Source organism: Sinohyriopsis cumingii, chromosome 11 (genome assembly GCF_028554795.1).
Source record: "Sinohyriopsis cumingii isolate HCF-2022 chromosome 11, ASM2855479v2, whole genome shotgun sequence".
Lineage (NCBI taxonomy): Eukaryota > Metazoa > Mollusca > Bivalvia > Unionida > Unionidae > Sinohyriopsis > Sinohyriopsis cumingii.
Window position 1 is genome coordinate 8,687,035 of NC_142971.1, and position 20,029 is coordinate 8,707,063.

At 35.0% G+C, this 20,029-nt stretch overlaps 1 protein-coding gene across 1 annotated transcript in view; it reads right to left on the reverse strand.

Annotated features, from left to right (window-relative positions):
- Positions 1-19,492, reverse strand: part of LOC149787585 (putative RNA helicase mov-10-B.1) — a 63,516-nt gene extending 44,024 nt beyond the window's left edge. Inside the window, exons 1-5 of the mRNA XM_089973761.1 lie at positions 19,225-19,492; positions 11,907-12,654; positions 10,776-11,020; positions 7,375-7,627; positions 6,593-6,733 (exon numbers count right to left, since the gene is read on the reverse strand). Coding sequence (XP_089829887.1) covers positions 6,593-6,733; positions 7,375-7,627; positions 10,776-11,020; positions 11,907-12,625 — 1,358 coding nt within the window. The 5' untranslated portion in view covers positions 12,626-12,654; positions 19,225-19,492. The remainder of the gene's footprint in view (positions 1-6,592; positions 6,734-7,374; positions 7,628-10,775; positions 11,021-11,906; positions 12,655-19,224) is intronic.
- Between the last annotated feature and the right edge of the window lie 537 nt (positions 19,493-20,029).

Genomic DNA, 20,029 nt, shown 5'->3' on the forward strand with positions numbered 1-20,029 from the left:
CATGTCTTGATTCTTGTGCACTACTTATTCCGATACATTCGGAAATGAAAGCAATAATGAAAGCTAAAGTTGTTTATTTGATATACTTTTATAAATGACCACACATATGTCTCTGGGTCTTTCTGACTCTGAATTCAATCACTGTAAATATCAGTATATTTTCCCACCCGGGCGCCAGTCAAAGCCTTTGAAATTGTCACCCAGCTATTGCATCATGTTCTTTTTTATGTACTCTTATAATGGCAACCTGTATGTACATCAAGGGGTCTTTCAGTCACTGAATTCTGTCATTGTAAATATCAGCACAGCTAAATGATCAACACATTTTCCCACAAAGCAAGTGGTTGAAGCAGGAATGGCAAGTCTTTGAATTTTGCTGCACACCTATTACATGCATACGGAGGACTCCCGCCTCAGTGATTTTCTATGTCCCAGATCAAAAATTGGTGTCCAAATATGCGTAATTAAGCGTTTCCGAGAACATATTTTACAAATGTAATAGCCATATCAAATGCGTTCAGTTTGTAATTGTAACACTTACTTTGTTAACTTGTCCCATCATTGAAAAGAATGACATAAAGATTGTAACTGAATGTCCTTAAACAAGTATTTAATTAAATCTGCAATATTGTCCTAAAAAAATTATTTCACAAAAAACAGGCTTGTATTGCTAAAAAGTAATGTAAATTCTGTGAAGTAAAGCTTGAATAAATAGGAAGTAGTAATGATACCTGTATTTTAAAATAACCATCAACATTATTTTTTAAAATGTAGTCAAATAATGGGCAGATAAATTACTGTATTTGCCTAAAACTATTTAGATTCAAATCAGTTATGTGCCTCTTAGCATCTGTAACAGAAAGAAAATCATTATTTTAATCTCTTACCTCTCACCAAATTATGCTACGCCTGCTGCTGAAATGATATCTCTTGATTGATTGCACAAATAAGTCCAGTGTCTATTTCAATTCTCAAGCTTTTCTAATTGGATTGTTTAACATTACTTGTATGTAATATATTCTGTATTACTTATTTTATTATACTGTATATGTAAATCTAAAACCAGACACATCTTCTGTTAAAATCAAGAAACTGAAACTTATATCATAAAACCCACCATTCTACACTCTTGTTCACAGAAGCAACTTGAAATGTGTTCTTGGGAACAGTAATCATATTACTGCTGATTCAAAAAAGGTTCTTTGTAAACCCCTGGTGGGTTTAGTGATTGGTGGCAATCAAACATACAATTAGGTTCTTTGTAAACCCCTGGTGGGTTTAGTGATTGGTGGCAATCAAACATACAATTAGGTTTTTTGTAAACCCCTGGTGGGTTTAGTGATTGGTGGCAATCAAACATACAATTAGGTTTTTTGTAAACCCCTGGTGGGTTTAGTGATTGGTGGCAATCAAACATACAATTAGGTTTTTAGTAAACCCCTGGTGGGTTTAGTGATTGGTGGCAATCAAACATACAATTAGGTTCTTTGTAAACCCCTGGTGGGTTTAGTGATTGGTGGCAATCAAACATACAATTAGGTTCTTTGTAAACCCCTGGTGGGTTTAGTGATTGGTGGCAATCAAACATACAATTAGGTTTTTTGTAAACCCCTGGTGGGTTTAGTGATTGGTGGCAATCAAACATACAATTAGGTTTTTTGTAAACCCCTGGTGGGTTTAGTGACCGGTGGCAATCAAACATACAATTAGGTTTTTTGTAAACCCCTGGTGGGTTTAGTGATTGGTTGCAATCAAACATACAATTAGGTTTTTTGTAAACCCCTGGTGGGTTTAGTGATTGGTGGCAATCAAACATACAATTAGGTTTTTTTGTAAACCCCTGGTGGGTTTAGTGATTGGTGGCAATCAAACATACAATTAGGTTTTTTGTAAACCCCTGGTGGGTTTAGTGATTGGTGGCAATCAAACATACAATTAGGTTTTTTGTAAACCCCTGGTGGGTTTAGTGATTGGTGGCAATCAAACATACAATTAGGTTTTTTGTAAACCCCTGGTGGGTTTAGTGATTGGTGGCAATAAAACATACAATTAGGTTTTTTGTAAACCCCTGGTGGGTTTAGTGATTGGTGGCAATAAAACATACAATTAGGTTTTTTGTAAACCCCTGGTGGGTTTAGTGATTGGTGGCAATCAAACATACAATTAGGTTCTTTGTAAACCCCTGGTGGGTTTAATGATTGGTTGCAATCAAACATACAATTAGGTTCTTTGTAAACCCCTGGTGGGTTTAGTGATTGGTGGCAATCAAACATACAATTAGGTTTTTTGTAAACCCCTGGTGGGTTTAATGATTGGTGGCAATCAAACATACAATTAGGTTCTTTGTAAACCCCTGGTGGGTTTAGTGATTGGTGGCAATCAAACATACAATTAGGTTCTTTGTAAACCCCTGGTGGGTTTAGTGATTGGTGGCAATCAAACATACAATCAGTACTGATGGGCAATATTTAGCATCACTAACAATTTTAAAAGGTTTCGTAATATGAACTGCACCATTCACTCATGATTAAGGGACACATCTTCTGTTAAAATCAAGTTCTGTGTATCAAGTTCCTTGTGAAATTCAAAAAAATATTAACTATAATGATTTAAAAATGTTATGTGACATTAAATAAAGATTTAAAAGTAGTGAGACATGTTTCTTTAAGAGCAAATCCTAAATTTTAATGCAATAAACATGTACATGTACTGTCAATTAGTGGAGCTGATCAGAATTTGCCATGTTATGTGACCCATTGTGTTTTCCTTGTTTCTAAAAATAGATGAATAATCGAGGACTTCTTTTTTGGTATATTTTTTGGGCCAATTAGTATTGCAGTTAGCAAGTAAATGCTATTTAAATACGGAAAATCCATATTTTGATAAAACTGGTGATTCTTGGTCATATCTTTTTGCTGAAATGAGCTAAAGAAGTGATCAGCATCTAGTAAGTTATTTTTAGCATTTAGTCTTGTTTCAATGTTTGCAGTTTGCTCTAATATTCCTCCTTTTTGGTGTAACCTTGATAACAATAATCTGGACTAGTTAAAAGAATGGCATATTCCCATTTATATTATCAAAAAATCTTTGAAGTGTACTATTCAAAATTTCAAACAACTTTACATTGCAATTGTGGGATGTAGGGCACATGTTTAAAAATGGCAGACATGCTGTTAGGTACAACTGTCAAGTGTAGATTTAACTGAGAGCAGCTGCTTTAATCCTGCAAATAAACTAGTGATTTGGTTCATAATTATTTTGTAGATTTATTCTTGCAACCGTATAAGTGATATTTATGCTTATACAGACTTCGTTTTGATAGTAATGGGTATCTTAATAGAGTCTGTCATAAGAGGCATCAAAAGGCATCATCATGCAGTAAAGGGTTAAATATATGTGCAAGGATGCTATGAGATTCCAAACTCAGTCCAAGTCTCCGACTTCCCTCTGTCTGCCACATCAGTGAAACTAAGACTGTTGAGAATAATACACAATGAAATATTCTGTTTAGAGTATGCATCATACATAACTTATAATAAACAAAATGGTTTGTGTGTGTTGGTTTGTTTGTTCAACTGTCCTGTCCATCAGTCCATATCTTTGTTCTCCATTTCATCTGTTTTTACCTTCCTTTGAAATTAAAGTCTTAATAGTAAAGATTATCAAGAGGGAAAAATTCTTAAGTTTTACTGGTTGTTCTGTTATTTGTATGATTCCAGTCATTTATATAGTGATCCCATGCTCCTAAGACCATCCCTTCTGCAACAGGAAAGTGGTCTTGAAATAGATGTGGCTTTTGAAGAATGGAAGAGAAGTAACAGTTACATCTGCGTTAAGAAAGGCACAACTATTTTTGAATATATAGTATTGTAATTGGCAGGAATTATAGCCTCTAATGGTAACAGTTACACTTGTATTAAGAAAGGCACAACTATTTTTGAATATATAGTATTGTAACTGGCAGGAATTTTAGCCTCTAATGGTGACAGTTACATTTGCATTAAGAAAGGCACAACTATTTTTGAATATATAGTATTGTAATTGGCAGGAACTCTAGCCTCTAATTATTTTTTTAAAGTTTCAAATTAAGTTCATTAATTAAAAAGCTTTCAGTGGTGGGTGGGTGGTAGTACTGATACTAGTACCCTAATTATAGAGATAGGACCACAATATCATGGCTAGATGGGTGGGCGCTGTCAGCACTGATAGTCAATATGAATTAGATGGGTGGGCGCTGTCAGCATTGATAGTCAATGCGAATTAGATGGGTGGGCGCTGTCAGCATTGATAGTCAATATGAATAAGATGGGTGGGCGCTGTCAGCATTGATAGTCAATATGAATTAGATGGGTGGGCGCTGTCAGCATTGATAGTCAATATGAATTTATTCATTTATACCTACACCTATCCAGTGCTATCCTGTAACAGTATTTTCATTTAAAAATCATTTGCATTTTATGGAATCAGAGTAATAAAACTTGTATTATTGTTAATTAAAACAACCACCAATTACAGTGCAAAACCACTAAAAATCTTGTCATTACATCAGGGTACAAACATCTGGATAAAGCTCTCTATCTATTCCATTTTCCTACAATGCATAACTGACCATGTGTTTCTGAATCTTTGACATCCAACTTTCTCAGCAATAATCAGAGTACACTCCCTCTTTTATTCAGTCAAATTTGCTTTCTTTCTAAACTGAGAATATCTAAGGACATTTTGCACTTTCTGCAACAACTTATTTCTTCATTAGCAATTATAACACTATCAAATTAATTCTGCAGCTATTGCACAAAAAATTTGGTGTTTATACAAGGTGAGCCTGTCATGTGATTGACTGGTTTTAGTTTGGTACCCTATCAATACATTTCATAATCTACAAGTGACAAGCCATAATGGCTAACATACCATATTTACTTTATGGTGCCTGGACATCACACTGACTTGAACTATACAATTCTATGCTTTGCAGAGTAAGCCTGTCATGCAATTGACTGGCGGTAGCGTGGTACCCTTTTAAGTACATTTCATAATCTACAAGTGACAAGCCATAATAGCTAACATACCATTTTTACTTTATGGTGCCTGGACATCACACTCACTTGAACTACACAATCCTATGATTTACAGCTGTTACCTTTTGTCATCTTGATAATTACCCATGATAACTGTAGTAAATAATTATCATGGACAAAACTTGACATCTAAGGAATACAAAGCAATCTGAATAATATTCCTTACCTCTTTCTATGTATTAAAGTTAGGTACTTTAGGTCTGCTAGTGAGGGGTAATAATATGCTGGCCAGCAGATGGGTGGCCATTCCAAATGAGTACTTCTGAACATAAACTGGTTGGTGCCAAGAAATTATGGCCACAAAAAGTGGATGGCCACAGTGATGGGGGTGGATGCCATTCAAAAATGGGAAATTACTGTATTCAAATTAGCAGCACATACAATTAATTAAACACCAACCACTTTTAGCTGAACTTCTGTTACACAATGATGTTAATCACAGATTATGACCTAAGTGAATATTACTTTTCTAGGGCTGATAAATCATTGCATACACCTAAACAAAATTTAATAATTGGATATTGTTTTGTGTTTTCCCAAAAATCCTGTATTTGGCAAACTGAAAACTTGGATTTTTCCAGTTCTGTTATTATTGCATGTGCTTTTGTATGTTAAAAAAGAACAAATTTAGTTAAATATTAATGTAACCCCTTCCCAGCATGCCCATACAATAATATCAGCATGGTCTTTTATTCTATTAATAACTTCTACAGAAAAAATGTGTTGCCTGGTAGGTACAGTTCCTCAGTGAAAAATAAGGACACTATCCCCCACACCAGACCACAGTTCCAATGTGAAAGGCAAGGGCACCATCACCCACCAGACCACAGTTCCAATGTGAAAGGCAAGGGCACCATCACCCACCAGACCACAGTTCCAATGGGAAAGGAAAGGGCAGTATCAACCACATGACAACAGTTCCAGTGAGGAAGGCAAAGGCACTATCCCCACAACAAACAACAGTTCCATAGGAAAAGACAGGTCACTATCCCCCATGAGACAACAGTTCCAGAGGGAAAGGCATGGCAATATCCCCCAAGAGACAACAGTTCCAGAGAGAAAGGCAAAGGCACTAACACCCACCAGACAACAGTTCCACTACTCTTTCACATAATGCAATCTACTGTCATTAGGCAGTGGCAAGCAGTAACATTACCCACCAGAAAAATGTAAGGTCTTTGGCCAGATATAATATCCTGGACTCAAGGCAAAATGCATACTGTCCTAAAACAAATCCCTGTAGTTAGACAATCTGAATTTTAAAATGTATCACGTGATGTAAGATGTGCATGTAATGTAACTGAACAGTTAACTAAACACTTAATAACTGAAATTCTCTATATCTTTAAACAATGAGGCTGTGATAATGTTTTACAAATTATAAATGATATAAATAAGTTCACAACATTTGACAAAAATATTTATAAAACCCAAATGATGAATGACTACTGTCATCAAATTTTGTGTAATGCTGTTCTTCAAAGTATTTTTTTCCCCTAATTTTTCCTACTTACTTCATGGCTGCCAGTTCCACTTTTTCTGCCTGGTTTAAGTTTTCTGCATGTTTCAGTCCTCGGTTAATCAGCCTGCGGACTAAATCAGGAATCTTGAATGGATCAAGTTCTCTGTTTTTCTCCAGAATATCCTGAGAGCTCCTAAAAAATAAAATAAATGTAGAATGGATTTACCTTCATTATAATTGCTTATATATAATAGATTCAAGCTTTTACGAAAGTACATTGTTGTGATAATTATTGTTGCTAATTATGCCCTGGAAGGGTTCAAAATTAAACATTTTGCCTAGGTGGATCAGTGGACATGTGGCATATAAATTAGATGCAAAAGTAATATATCACACACACATTTTTTATTTTGATTGGTTATTTGCACAGACAATTTAAAAAAAAATGTACTCAGCTTTGTCTGAAGAAATTATACTCTATTTTTACTTACTGGGATCACTCTCGTACATTATTGACTTTCATACTCACTATACCACCAAACTTGTTTTTGAAGGTGACATGGAATTTACAACTATTTTTCAATGAGATAAAAATAAATTTTTATTACTTCCAACATTTCATTACTTTGCATGATCCACTATATATATATATATATATATATATATATATATATATATATATATGCATGCATGTGAAGACCACTCCAATGGCCTAGTGGTTAGAGCATCCACCTCAGAAGTGGGAGGTCGTGGGTTCGAACCCTGGCCGAGTCATACCAAAGACTTACAAAAATGGTACTAACAGCTAAACAAACTTCACACTGTATCACTTACTTTGGAAGCTTCACTCCTGGTACAATCTCAACAGCTTCACGCTTGTGAGCTACACGGGGTGGGTGCTTGTACTCTTTAGAAGGCTTAAGCTGTTCTGTAACTTCATTCTTACATTTAGCATGGAGAAAGCGCACTATGTGGAATCCTGGTCTGTGCTGTGCATCTTCTATTGGTTGGAATTGTAACGCTAAAGGTGTGTGAAAGTTTCCAACGTGTTTTGCTTCTGCTTTGATTCTGATCTTATATTTTCCTCCTAAAAAAAGAACAGGACAATATTTTTTTAATGTGATTTCTATATAAATTGGATGCATTCCCTGATACTTGAAGTTACAACAGGAACATTCATTATGATCTTCCATGTTGCAAATAATTACATGTAAACCCAAGATAAAAAATATCAACTATGGGCGACTTTCCATAAACTGGATGTTTAGCAGTTTAAGCTTAGTCATGTATCAGTAAGGATGTTTGTATTTGCAGAATGTGTTTGTTAGTAGTGACAGGTAAGTAGTCTTAGATAAACATAATTTACTAAAAAATTTACTTTCTCCACTGAAAACACTTCCCAATCAAATTAACATTAGGTGAATAGAAAATATGAGGAGGAAATACATGAGCATCCTACCTCTATCATGGCACACTTCAAGGGATGAATGGATTCCCTATATGAAGGATAAACCACTCTCCTAACAGGAGGACAGCACAACCACCAGTTATGAAACTCACAATGACAATACTCTGATATAAAGAAAATAATGCCTTTTCCTAACAACACAAAGAATTCCAGCCAAATCAAGTCAAAAAGCTGAATCCATGCTGTTAGAGATTGTGCTGACATCAAATTAATCTATAGGTCTTTCTGGCATGTGGCCAGTGGATCCATCATATAAATTTTTGTCTCTGCATGTAGATAAAAGCTTGAAAACGTTGACTGACCATATCAGTAACATTTTTCTACTATAACCTAATTTCAAATGCACAACTTGTGTAGATCACTCTAATTTCATCAGCCAAGCATGAAGCAAATCTAATCTTCTCAAATCACTGAAAATTTATTTATGCTCACAACAGAATCGTTTATGAACACTTGTTTCATCCAGTTACTTAACAATTATCATGTAGTTGCCCTGAAATCAGTGACATGTTTTAAAGATCTTTCCAAGACTGATTATCATATGTGGCAAAATGATTTGGAACTGACCTGATTTCATGTTAAGTCTGGACTTCTAATCTAGCATCCTGATTGGTCCAAATTTAAGTCTGACTTAATAAAAGACTGATCAAATTTTGTATGCCGGGACTAAATATGGCATTCAAGGTAATAAAGTCTTGAGTTTACAGTACAGTGATGTTCTTTCTGAAGATTACATTATCCCCCTTTGTGTTCCTATCATTCATGTACTTCTGTGTACCGTATTTGCCGGCCTATAAGATGCTACTTTTTTTTACCAGAAAATCTTAGCTTCACCTTATACTCAAGATTGACTTATATATGGATTATTTCATCTGAATAACTTTATGGTAATTCTCCAAAAGTAAAAAAATAATGTGTAAAAATATTTCATTTTGAGGAAGAGATCATGTATGAAAAATTTAGGATCCCACATTGAGTATTGTAAACAATTACATCATTGTCAGTATTAAAAATTAACATACATAATGTGTAATTGCACTAAAGCAGCATGCACCAGTAATGTACGTTGTTTGTAATATACTGTTTAAATTTGATTACATATATGTGCATTAGAATTGACAAGTTAGAAGATGAATAACCATGACAAAGACACATTCCATTACAATTATTTTATTCTTGCACCTAATGATCAAATAAAACTTGAGATGTCTTCACAATTGTAAATCTGTATTGTTCACTTACCTGATGACTGATCTTACTATTATGTACAGTACCTTATTCCATTATCAATCAAAACCACTTGGTAAGCAGTTCCTTCTAGTTATCCATTATCCAAGAATCACATGGCTTTGTAGTGGTATTTACATGCTAATTAAATATGATACAGCTGTATTCAGTCATTCCAAACTAACACCTGTTTGAGGTCAAGATCTAGCAGACCAGATCATATTAGTGAGGCTACCAATAGGGAAATGAGGCTACCCATGGGTATTATGAATACCGTACCATATAATGAAAGGAAATGCCAGGTGGTTACTCATGTAAATTTCTCAGCCAGTTACATCTTTTGAACTTGCTGTTGGAACTGACAGCAATTTAGAGTAACATCTAGCATGAGCAAAGATCAGAAACATTTGCCGCCTAAGTACAGGAAGAGTACATGCACTTTAAAAAAAATCATTTGTAGGGAATGGAGAAGTCGTTATAATTGCAAAAAACAGAATAGACAGCATGTGAAATGGCCATTCTTGGGATTTAAGTTAAATGGAGTCTATTTGGATATAACTATTGTGAATAATTAAACCATGAAGGAGTATGGTATGTATTTTCATAGTTTACATTTATTGTTTCATTTATTAATGTTTTCTCTCTTCGACAAAGCTTCAGCTAAACAGGGGCAATAAGGTAAAAAAAAGACCAAAACAAATGTGAAGAGCTAAAATCTCTCTCATATATCGGATTATATTTTATCTCTCTCTCATATATTGGACTATATAAGAAAAATGTGATGGAATATATATGCATCCCTCTCTATCTCTCTTCCCCCAAAATGTGAACAAAGCATTTTAGCATCAGTGATGCAATTCCCTATTGATGGTAATCTGAAATAGCATAAAGTGTTACTTTTATTATTTATGAAACCGGAAGTTATTATAGTTAAATTACACCCAGCATTGCGAGTTTTATCCTATCTGTAAACTTACCAAATTTTCAGGTCAGCATCATTATATGTAGCTGAAAGTACATAATACATTTAAAATACTTTTTTTTAAAAACAAATTAGTTACTTTTATCTACATTTAATGATCCTGACCAGAAAGGTTACTGAGTTACAGATAGGATCAAATTTGCGATGCTGTGTGGAACAGAGTGAATTAGACAATCCAAGGTATTGATCTGGCCTTGTCTTATACTCAGCATCGCCATATGTATGAAGGATGGAAAATCTGCCAAATTTTCTGAGTTGACTTAAACTCCGCATCGACTTACAGTCCAGCAAATACAGCACATTATTTATCCCACTTGGTCATTAGAGCACATGAGAAATACTCTTAGATCCATGGGTTGATATCAAGATCACAGACGGATGGGATAAATGACTTCCATGTAAAATACTTTTTTTTCTTACTGGAAAGAAACACCCCTTCTGTCAAGTGCAAATTGTTGCTCACTATGGATCAATGTCAAGGTGATGGAAGATCGTGCAAGTAGTTTCCATTCCTTGATGGATACACCCCATCTTTTGAAATTCAACTTTGTTACTCACCAGGGTGTAAGACTGCTGTCCCCATACTATCAGTGACTTTGTTAATGTCTTCCATCTGAAAAACTCTAACCCTCTTTAGCATCTCGCAGTGAATGAGTTCTACAAGATTGTCCTTGCTCTTGTTCTCCACCACTAATGTCATGACCTTTGCCATCTTCTCTTCCATGTCTATGTATATGGTTCCATCTTTGCCTGGGCAATCTGCTGTCACAACAATGTCGTACTTGTCAGCAATTAATTCTGCCCTGAAAGTATCATATAAAGAAAATAATGACCAGCAATCAAGATTAAACCAAGAAATCTGCTACTGTAACCTTTAAAAAAAGATAGATCAACATGAAAAAATAATAAAGTCCTGGTTTCAATCTTTGTCCAAAGATTAGCAGATTTTCTATGCATAATCTTGTTCAAGGATGAGTGGATTTTCCATGGATAATCTGAAGCAAACGCTGAACTGAGAGTTCACTGCCAGAAGCTAAATAATCATTGGCTAAAACAAGACAAGAACAACCCGGATCTAATTCAATTCTTTTCTCCAATATGCTGACCTTGCCAAAGGTTGCAGAAAATGAAACTATCAATACCAAAAATTAAAAACAGCAAAAACAGATTCAAGCTGAAATTCCTACAGATCTTAAGCATGAAGCTCATGTGAACTTTAACTAGTGGGTACAACTGGCATATGCTGGTTAAATAAAATAATGCATACAAAAATGATAATCCTGTCAATGAGCATTAGAGTATAGCATGTCTCCCACAACAATTCTATAGAACCAGCCCTGTATATTTTTCATGAGCATCAGACAAGGCTTATCAATAGAGAAAGCTTTCTTCAATACGGGAGATTAATGAATGCATATTTTGGGGAATCATTATAAACAGAGCATTTACAACGAACAAAAATGTCACCACTGAAGGTCTGGGACAAGGGGAAGGTTTCTCAATTTTAAGCTTATGGTTTTTTAAAGTTTGCTTTTAAAGTTTAACAAAATTACACTAAGTTAAACATCATCAAAGAATAATATCAGATTTAAAATCATCATACACATTTTTTAAAACAATGAGAATTCCAGAAAAGAAAAATATCAGGAAAACAATAAATTACAGAACAAAAAGGCAAAAAAAGCCAACCTTTTATTACGCAGTTCTGCCATTATGACCGAAAACCTGTGTCTCCTTCCCTCCAGGTGTCGTGAAATTTCAGGTTTGGATGTGCACTTGGCCTGACAGACACTACAGGTGAAGATGTGCCCATCCTGCTTTATGTATGCTGCAGACTGGTCCAGTTTATATTGAAGTTGCTGATTTGGTGGACTGGGGTCAGTCTGGTTTGTAACCTCCAGCATCATCTTGTTATATGTGATATGCTGATCAACAGCAATTTTTGTCTTGAAATACATAGCATGCTGGTGCGGAGACTTGTGTTTTGGAGATCCCTGAGATAGATTAGACCCTGAAGCTGTTTGTGCATTTGAAAATCCTTGAGGTCCTCTGAAAGACCAAGCTCCCTGATCTACAGAATTTGACAGGATCCCTTTTGGCATTTGCTGCCCATTCTGCCTCGCTGAATAAGGACGCTCTGTGGGTGGACGATCCACTGAACTCCGATAAAATTTATCATTGATGAAATAGCCGATTTTAGCCATTAAAAGAGCTTGTAAAACGGGCATGAAATGGGGAAGCTTGTCATTTGGAGCTATCTGCTGCCTATGTGCAGCATATTGATTGTTGTACAGCTCCCAAAGACGGCTCTTTGGAAGACCACCGACAATGACTTTTTCTGTGTCAAGATACCGTAGAAAGTCAATTCCTCTGTCTCGACGCTCATTGAATGAATGCTTGCGACTCATTTTTCTGCTTTCAGATCTTTGCAGCAAATCTGAAAAAAGTGTGTATTTCATTTATTTTCAAGAAATAAATTTAACTGATATTTAAAATATGAAGAAAATAAAATTTCACAAAATTTAGTAGGTACTAACAATGAACTAATGAATAAATTACAAGGTCCACTCTGCACCTAAACATTAGAATGAAGTGACTTCTTTTATCTGTCAAAATAGAATGAAGTGATGCAGTAAAGAGAGAAAAGCAAACTGAGGTAAGATCTTTTTAATGATTACAAACTGAACTTTGACCTTACAGAACTTCTTGAATTTCACAACATAGCATTGTCCCACATGTTGGGACCTAGATAATTGCATTTTTATGCTAAATCTTGAATAACATAATATTTAGACCACATTTAGACTTTACTTTCTGAGTTGAATATTTTCCTTAATATATTTGCCCAAATGTTTATGAAAACAGACATTCTAACAAAGTGGTACTTCCCAGACACAATGATGTCTGCCATTATTTCCCCCGACAGGTTCATTTACAGTTTCAATCTGATTTTATTAAGAAAATAATACACATCCAGCAATTAAACTGTTCAGGTCACTGATTCTATTCTTAAAACACACATTGCTATTTATACTATTGTTTATGTTTCAAAACACAAATTTGTTATGTTTTTACCATCAAATTTTAACTTGCGAAAATTGACCAGTGATAATTGCAATAACCAGATAAATATATAACACATTTCTGTTAAAACTTACTCAGGAAGGGGTTAATGATCAGTCAGCTATCAAAACACATGCCTGTGAATGTGTATGAGTTTTTTTGTTGGCACTAAGGAATCAGCACCAGCTATTTGATGGCTTGATGCCTACATTTTGCCTTGAGCTACAATACCAGAAATGACTGGCTAAGGAGAGGGACCATCTCAAAACCTATTATCACTCAATGTACATCTAAAAAATCACAGGGCAAAGTCATTCTCGCTTTCCTAACAAGAAAATGTCAAGTTTTCATTTTTTAGGCAACTTAGTCGCCCAGTTTGCCTGGTAGTGAGAGTAGTTTGTTACTGCAACAGATATGAAAATATCTTCTTGTGAAAGTGTGACAAATACAGTTTAATAGCTTCTTTGTCTATCTGACAGGGAATTAAAGTTGTCTCTGGGGACAAAATTTCATCACTGAGAAGAGATACAAGTTACATCACCTTTTACTAGAGTCAGGGGCCATTCATTATTTAAAAACTTGCCTGTAAAAGTATGTGAAATTTTGGTTCATGGGTCCAAAAGCTAACCATATATTGCTTTACTTGATTTCCTACTCATCAAAGTCTTCTCACACAAATCCTGTATTCTAAGTGATGTGCCCATTGAGCATGTCACAAAAATACAAAAAACCAAAAATAATCTGCCTGAGAAAACTTTAATCGCATTGATGAAATGAGGAAATTTATTTTGAAGATGCTTGAAGACTAGTAAATTATTCATATTTATCCCCATGTATGTCCCTTACCCATATGAAGATCGCTACTTATCATACTTCTATCAAAAGCTCTAAACTTTGTGTAGATAGTGAAGCGTGTGACCTATGAATGGGGAACATGTGCATGTGTTACTATTAATTGGTGCTCACATTTAAGTTAGCATGCATGTACATGTGATTGTAAAATATTCCTTGGATATGTATGTACCAGAAACTAGCATCAACCATTCTAGTGGGTATTGAACTGTCCCAACAATTTTTGCAACTGGTTCAATGCATGGTCACATAATGGAAATTAATGCCAGTGTGTATACATGACAAGCTGTTAATTGGTTACTTTATTCTTATAATCTGGTGAGTTTAAGCCAAATGCAGGATGCTTTGTTTGAGGCACTGTAAGTAATAAGGGATCAAATGTGGTCATGTTGTTTCTTCTGTCTTTGATGTTAAAAATCGGCCAACCTTAGGCGGAGTTTAGATTTGCAAAAATGCTTATGTATTTTTTTTTCTTGTTTGATTGCTATTGTATTATTCCAGATGTTTGAAGTTAAAGTTGAATGAATAATATTTCAGCTGCCCTCTGCTCACACTTACTCAAGTATAATGAAATACTGGTTAACCAAATTATGTGACACATATGAACGTTAAAAATGTAAATAACAACTAAAACTGTATAAATCAAGACATGCTTCCAATGATAATGAACATAAACACTGTTGATCTACTGATTAAGAAGGACATTGCAAGAGCAATTAGACAATGGCTTACCTCGGTACCTGGAGAAAAACACTGTGAAATTTTTCAAGATCCAAATAATCACATAATTCAATATGCTTTTATGTTGGGGTATATGGAAATTGGAGTCAGGGCTTGTGATATTTTTTAAGTCAGCAGTCCTTGGCCTGTGTCTAAAACAAATTTTCTTTGAGCTCTGTGTTACCTCTTACACAGATCTCACAGGTCTCGTAACACTTAATTACGCGTATTTGGATGCCAATTTATTTATCTGGGATGCAGAAAATCACTGAAGCAGGAACCCTCTGTACGCATGTAATAGGCATGCAGCAAAATTCAAAGACTTGCCAGTCCTGTTTCAGACACTGCTTTGTGGGAAAATGTGTTGATCAGTTAGCTGTGCTGATATTTACAATGACAGAATTCAGTGACTGAAAGACCCCTCAATGTACATGTTGCCATTAAAAGAGTTGTTGTTGTTGTAGGGTTTAACGCTATTTTTCAGCACACGATAGGTTATACATAGCGGCCAGTATTAATGGTGGAGGAAGAACCTGGGAAAACCCCGGAAATAACCACCGACCCACGAGAAGCTACTGGCAAGCTTTCTCAAATACCCACATTAGCGGAATCCTAGACTCGAACCCATGCAGACAGAGGTGAGATGGCAGTGATCCGTAACGGAGAGCACTTTAGACCACTCAGCCACTCGGGGCCCCTCCATTAAAAGAGTACATCAAAAGAACATGATGCAATAGTGGGCAGCAAGTTCAAAGGCTCTGACTGGTGGCCGGGTGGGAAAATGTACTGATATTTACAGTGATTGAATTCAGAGGCAGAAAGACCCAGAGATGTACAGGTGGTCATTTGTAAGAGTACATCAAATAAACAACTTTAGCTTTCGTTATTGTGTTCATTTCCAAATGTAGCGGAATAAACAGTGCACGTGACCTTAGAATCAAGACATATTGAGACCTACACAAAATGCCATTCATAAATCTGGATAAGTATTTTGGGATTAAATGAAGATTGTAATGAGATTCAGAAGAGTGCTAAAGCTGCTAGAATTGATAGTTCGGATGGGACAGTAGCTAAGTGTAAGAAAGTGTGTGATACCTAGCTTAATGTTTGGAATAAGTCCTACTTGGATTGACAAAATTCAGTCTCACTCTGATGGACCAACAAGAGCCATGTCTGTTATAAAGAATGTAGAAATTAAACTAAATGGCAAATAATAGTTCTTCTAATTTTCATAGTTTTTTTGGGAAGGGCCAGGGGTCATGCTACCAGGCGAAGTGGGCGACTAAGTTGCCTAAAAATGTAAACTTCACCTTCTTCTGTTAGGAAAGCAAAAATGACTTTGCCTTGTGATTTTTTAAAAGTTACATTAACTGACCATAGTTTTTTCAAATGCCCCTTGTCTTAGCCCGGTCAGTTCTAGTGTTGTAGCGAAATGTATTCATCAAGATATCAGTAGCTAGGCCTAGTTTTGATATCAATTACGTTGACAAACAAACTCTTGCCCATTCACAAGCATATGATTTGAAAGCTGACTGACTATTAACCCTTTTCCGACTAAGGTAGCAACTATCAATTTCCTGCATGCTCTCCTTTGATGATAAAAACCTACAAACTTGTGTTTTGAAACTTTAACAATAGTGTGTAAATAGCAATTTGTGTTTTAAGATCAGAATCAGTGATCTGGATATATATTAACTGCCTCTTGTACACTATTTTGTCATAAAATTAGTTTGAAACTGTAAGTGAACCAGTAGGCCTAACGGGAAATAATGGCGTACTTCGCTAAGTCTGGGATGTACCAGTTTATTAGATTGTCTTTTTTCATAAATCATCCGGCAAATATACTCAGAAAACTATACAATTCATTCAAAGCAAAGCCTAGGTATTATTTTATAAAAGAGTTAACTTTAAAATGCAAATTGTGTATGTCAGAAACATATGGAACAATGCTATGTTGTGGAATTTGTGAGATGTGCTGTAAGGTCTAAGTTGTTTCCTGAATTGCGAATAACGGAAAAAACAGCAAAGCAGATACTATTTTAACCATTGCAAAAAATTACTACAACTAAGTAGACAAATATATAAACCATAAATTTGCAATCCTATCAATGGACTGTTGTAATGAAGCTATATTAAAGTGATTACATTACGGAAACCTCTCCATCTAAAAATAGATGCCTTCACATCTGTGTTGATTCTGTAGGAAAGAAGGGTTTAGTTCATATACCGGCTATAAAGGAGACATGTACGTAATTGTATGCATTTTAGTGTGTTATGTATGAATAGTTATTATCGTAATGTTTTATCAGCAACGAAGAAATGAGGACGAACAGTATGATCTGAAGACACGTGTGCATTTGCCCTCATGTACATGGTACAGGGGTTGTTTCAAACACGTTCAGAAATCTTTGAAAGAGCCTTTTTTGTGAATCTTTAAAAAGTATAAATAAACAAAAGAATTTAAAAACATTGATTAAGGGTAGTTAATTTAGCATTTTTACTAACTTGAAATCACAGCAATATAATCTGGTTACTTAGTTCAAATTTGTAACAATGTAGTTTCTGTTCATCTCTTTTAGAGTCATATGGCCAAAATAACTCAGAATATTGTCATCTTGAAAACAAAGTATTGTTAAATCCAAAGTTAAATGCAAATATGAATATTGGGAAATAGAGGGCTTAATTTAAATAAGAGAACACACACACACACATATATATATATACACACACAGATATATATATGTGTGTGTGTATCTTGTGTTCCTTGCTTCACGGCAACTTCTCCCTGTTGAGCTCTCACTTCTCCGTGTTCTGTCCAAAAGGAGAAGTAACTTTTGACATCTAAATGAGTAGTGAAAGTTTCAGGAATATCTCACACTCTTGGCCACCTATATCAGCACTCTTCCTCTAATTTATGTGTAATTAGCATACTTACTATACTGTCTTTATCCTGGCAGAATGAAAATATGATGCTAACAAATGGAAGCGTTTTCATGTTCCATTGACATAAATCTGAATTTATTGCAATGCAATGGTAGTCGAGGTATGCCGAAGTAGGTTCATGTGGTGGATATGGATACGTTTCTTGAATGAAACAAAATGTTCCATACAACTCCAATAGGCATAATATATTTTTATACATTTCATTAAAGAATAATATTTCAACTTAACTTGATTTCGGCATTATTGGCTTTCATCGCTTTCCAGGCAACTGAAATGTAGGCCAATGAAACTTAAAAACAGGTCCATTTCTTTGGTGGGAATTTTAATTTATTAGAGAAAAGACATCAGGGTAAGTAGTCTGGCAAGAACATTATAACTTTATTTTGTAGAAAAGCATAGTTATTGGTTGCCAGCTGTGTGATATTCCTGAAAATCTGACTTTCGTTACACTGTTAGTCGACATCAAAACACACTACACAGCGCCGTTAGTTGGGCAGTAAGACCCATCACCCCAAGAACAAAAATATCAGGTGATGTGTCTTACATTGTAGGACAACACAAAAGCTCAGAACACAATATCTTTATTAGTCCTACAATGTAAGACATAGTGTATGTTGGTTTTGTTTTAGTGCTATGTCTTACTATCCAAATAACAGCCTTGTATAGCATGTTCCGATGTCATTGGCATCATATATCGACACTCTTCCACTAATTTATGTGTAATTTATATACTTACTGTGCTGTCTTTATCCTGGCGGAATGAAAATATGGCACTAGCAAATGGACGCATTTTCATGTTCTATTGACATACATTTAAATTTGCTGCAATGTGACAGTAGTCGAGGTATGCCGAAGTATGTTTAAGTAGGTTCATGTGGCAGATATGTTTCTTGAATGAAATGAAATGTTGCTTTACAGTTCCAATATGCATAATATATTTTTATTCGTTTCATTTAAGAACAAAATTGCAACTTAACCCAATTTCGGCATTCCCGGCTTTCATCGCTTTCCTGTCAACTGAAATGTAGGCCAACAAAACTTGAAAACAGGTTCATTTCTTCAGTGAGAATATGAATTTATTTAATTAGAGAAAGACATCAGAGCAAGTAAAGTCTGCATAAAACATTATGACTTTACTTTGTAGAAAAGCGCCGCTAAATTAGTGTTTGCGATATTCCTGAAAATTTGACTTTCGTTACCATGTTAGTCGATTAAAACACACTATGCGGCACTCTTAGTTAGGCAGTAAGACCCTGACGCCGAAAACATAAATATCAGCGTCAAGGTCTTACATATAGGACTATATCTTTACCAAAATCATTGTTAAAGTTTTTAAAGAGTTAATTGCTATAATTATCGAACGTCTGGGAAATATGCATTTCATTAGTATCCTTTAACTGACAATTAGATGAAACAAAAATTCATGTACCTTACGTAAATAGTATGCAATATTTCATAGTAACATGCAACCCGAGAAATCGAAAGTTGCCCAATGCAATGGCATTGGCCCAATGGCAACTTGTGTCAGTCTGTTTATTATCAGCTTTCTGAAGGTCTCTTGAGGATATATATAATTAAGACATCATTCTGTGTTATTCATTGTTCGTTTTAAACCATCATAGCCGGGGTTTTAAAAAGAACCATAAATATATCCACTGCAGCTGTCTCCAACTGTCTTTTTAAAACTACGGAAAACATTCGAGAGGTATCAACAATAATTTCCGGTATGACCTATTGGTTGAAAAAAAGAACATGTGCGGAACGGGAAACGCGGACACACCCTACGATAACATTGTCACTCGCTGAATCGGTCTTTGTATGCTCTTTGTACATCACTCGAGTGGATTGTGCATGAAAGATCATTCAGTGAGCTTGCACTTTTTTTTTAAAACCCATTCTGAATCCTCAATTTGAAGCCACCAATTTACTGAATCTTTTGTGCATTTAACTAATTCTAGAGTGTTGCCTTCTCTATTAGTTCATGCATGCGTTCGTTGTTTCATTCATTCTTTCTTTCATCATTTATGCTCCTACGTCTGTCTTTTTACGTTCTACCTTTCCTTTTAAGGTGTAATACCTAAATCCATTTCTCTCTCCATGTTTAGTATATTCCTTTTTATTTATTTATTTATTTATTTATTTATTTATTTATTTATTTTTATGTCAAATATATAAAGAACGACATTGCCGATAAGAGCTGTTATATTTTGATTTAAAGCACATCTAAAAGTATG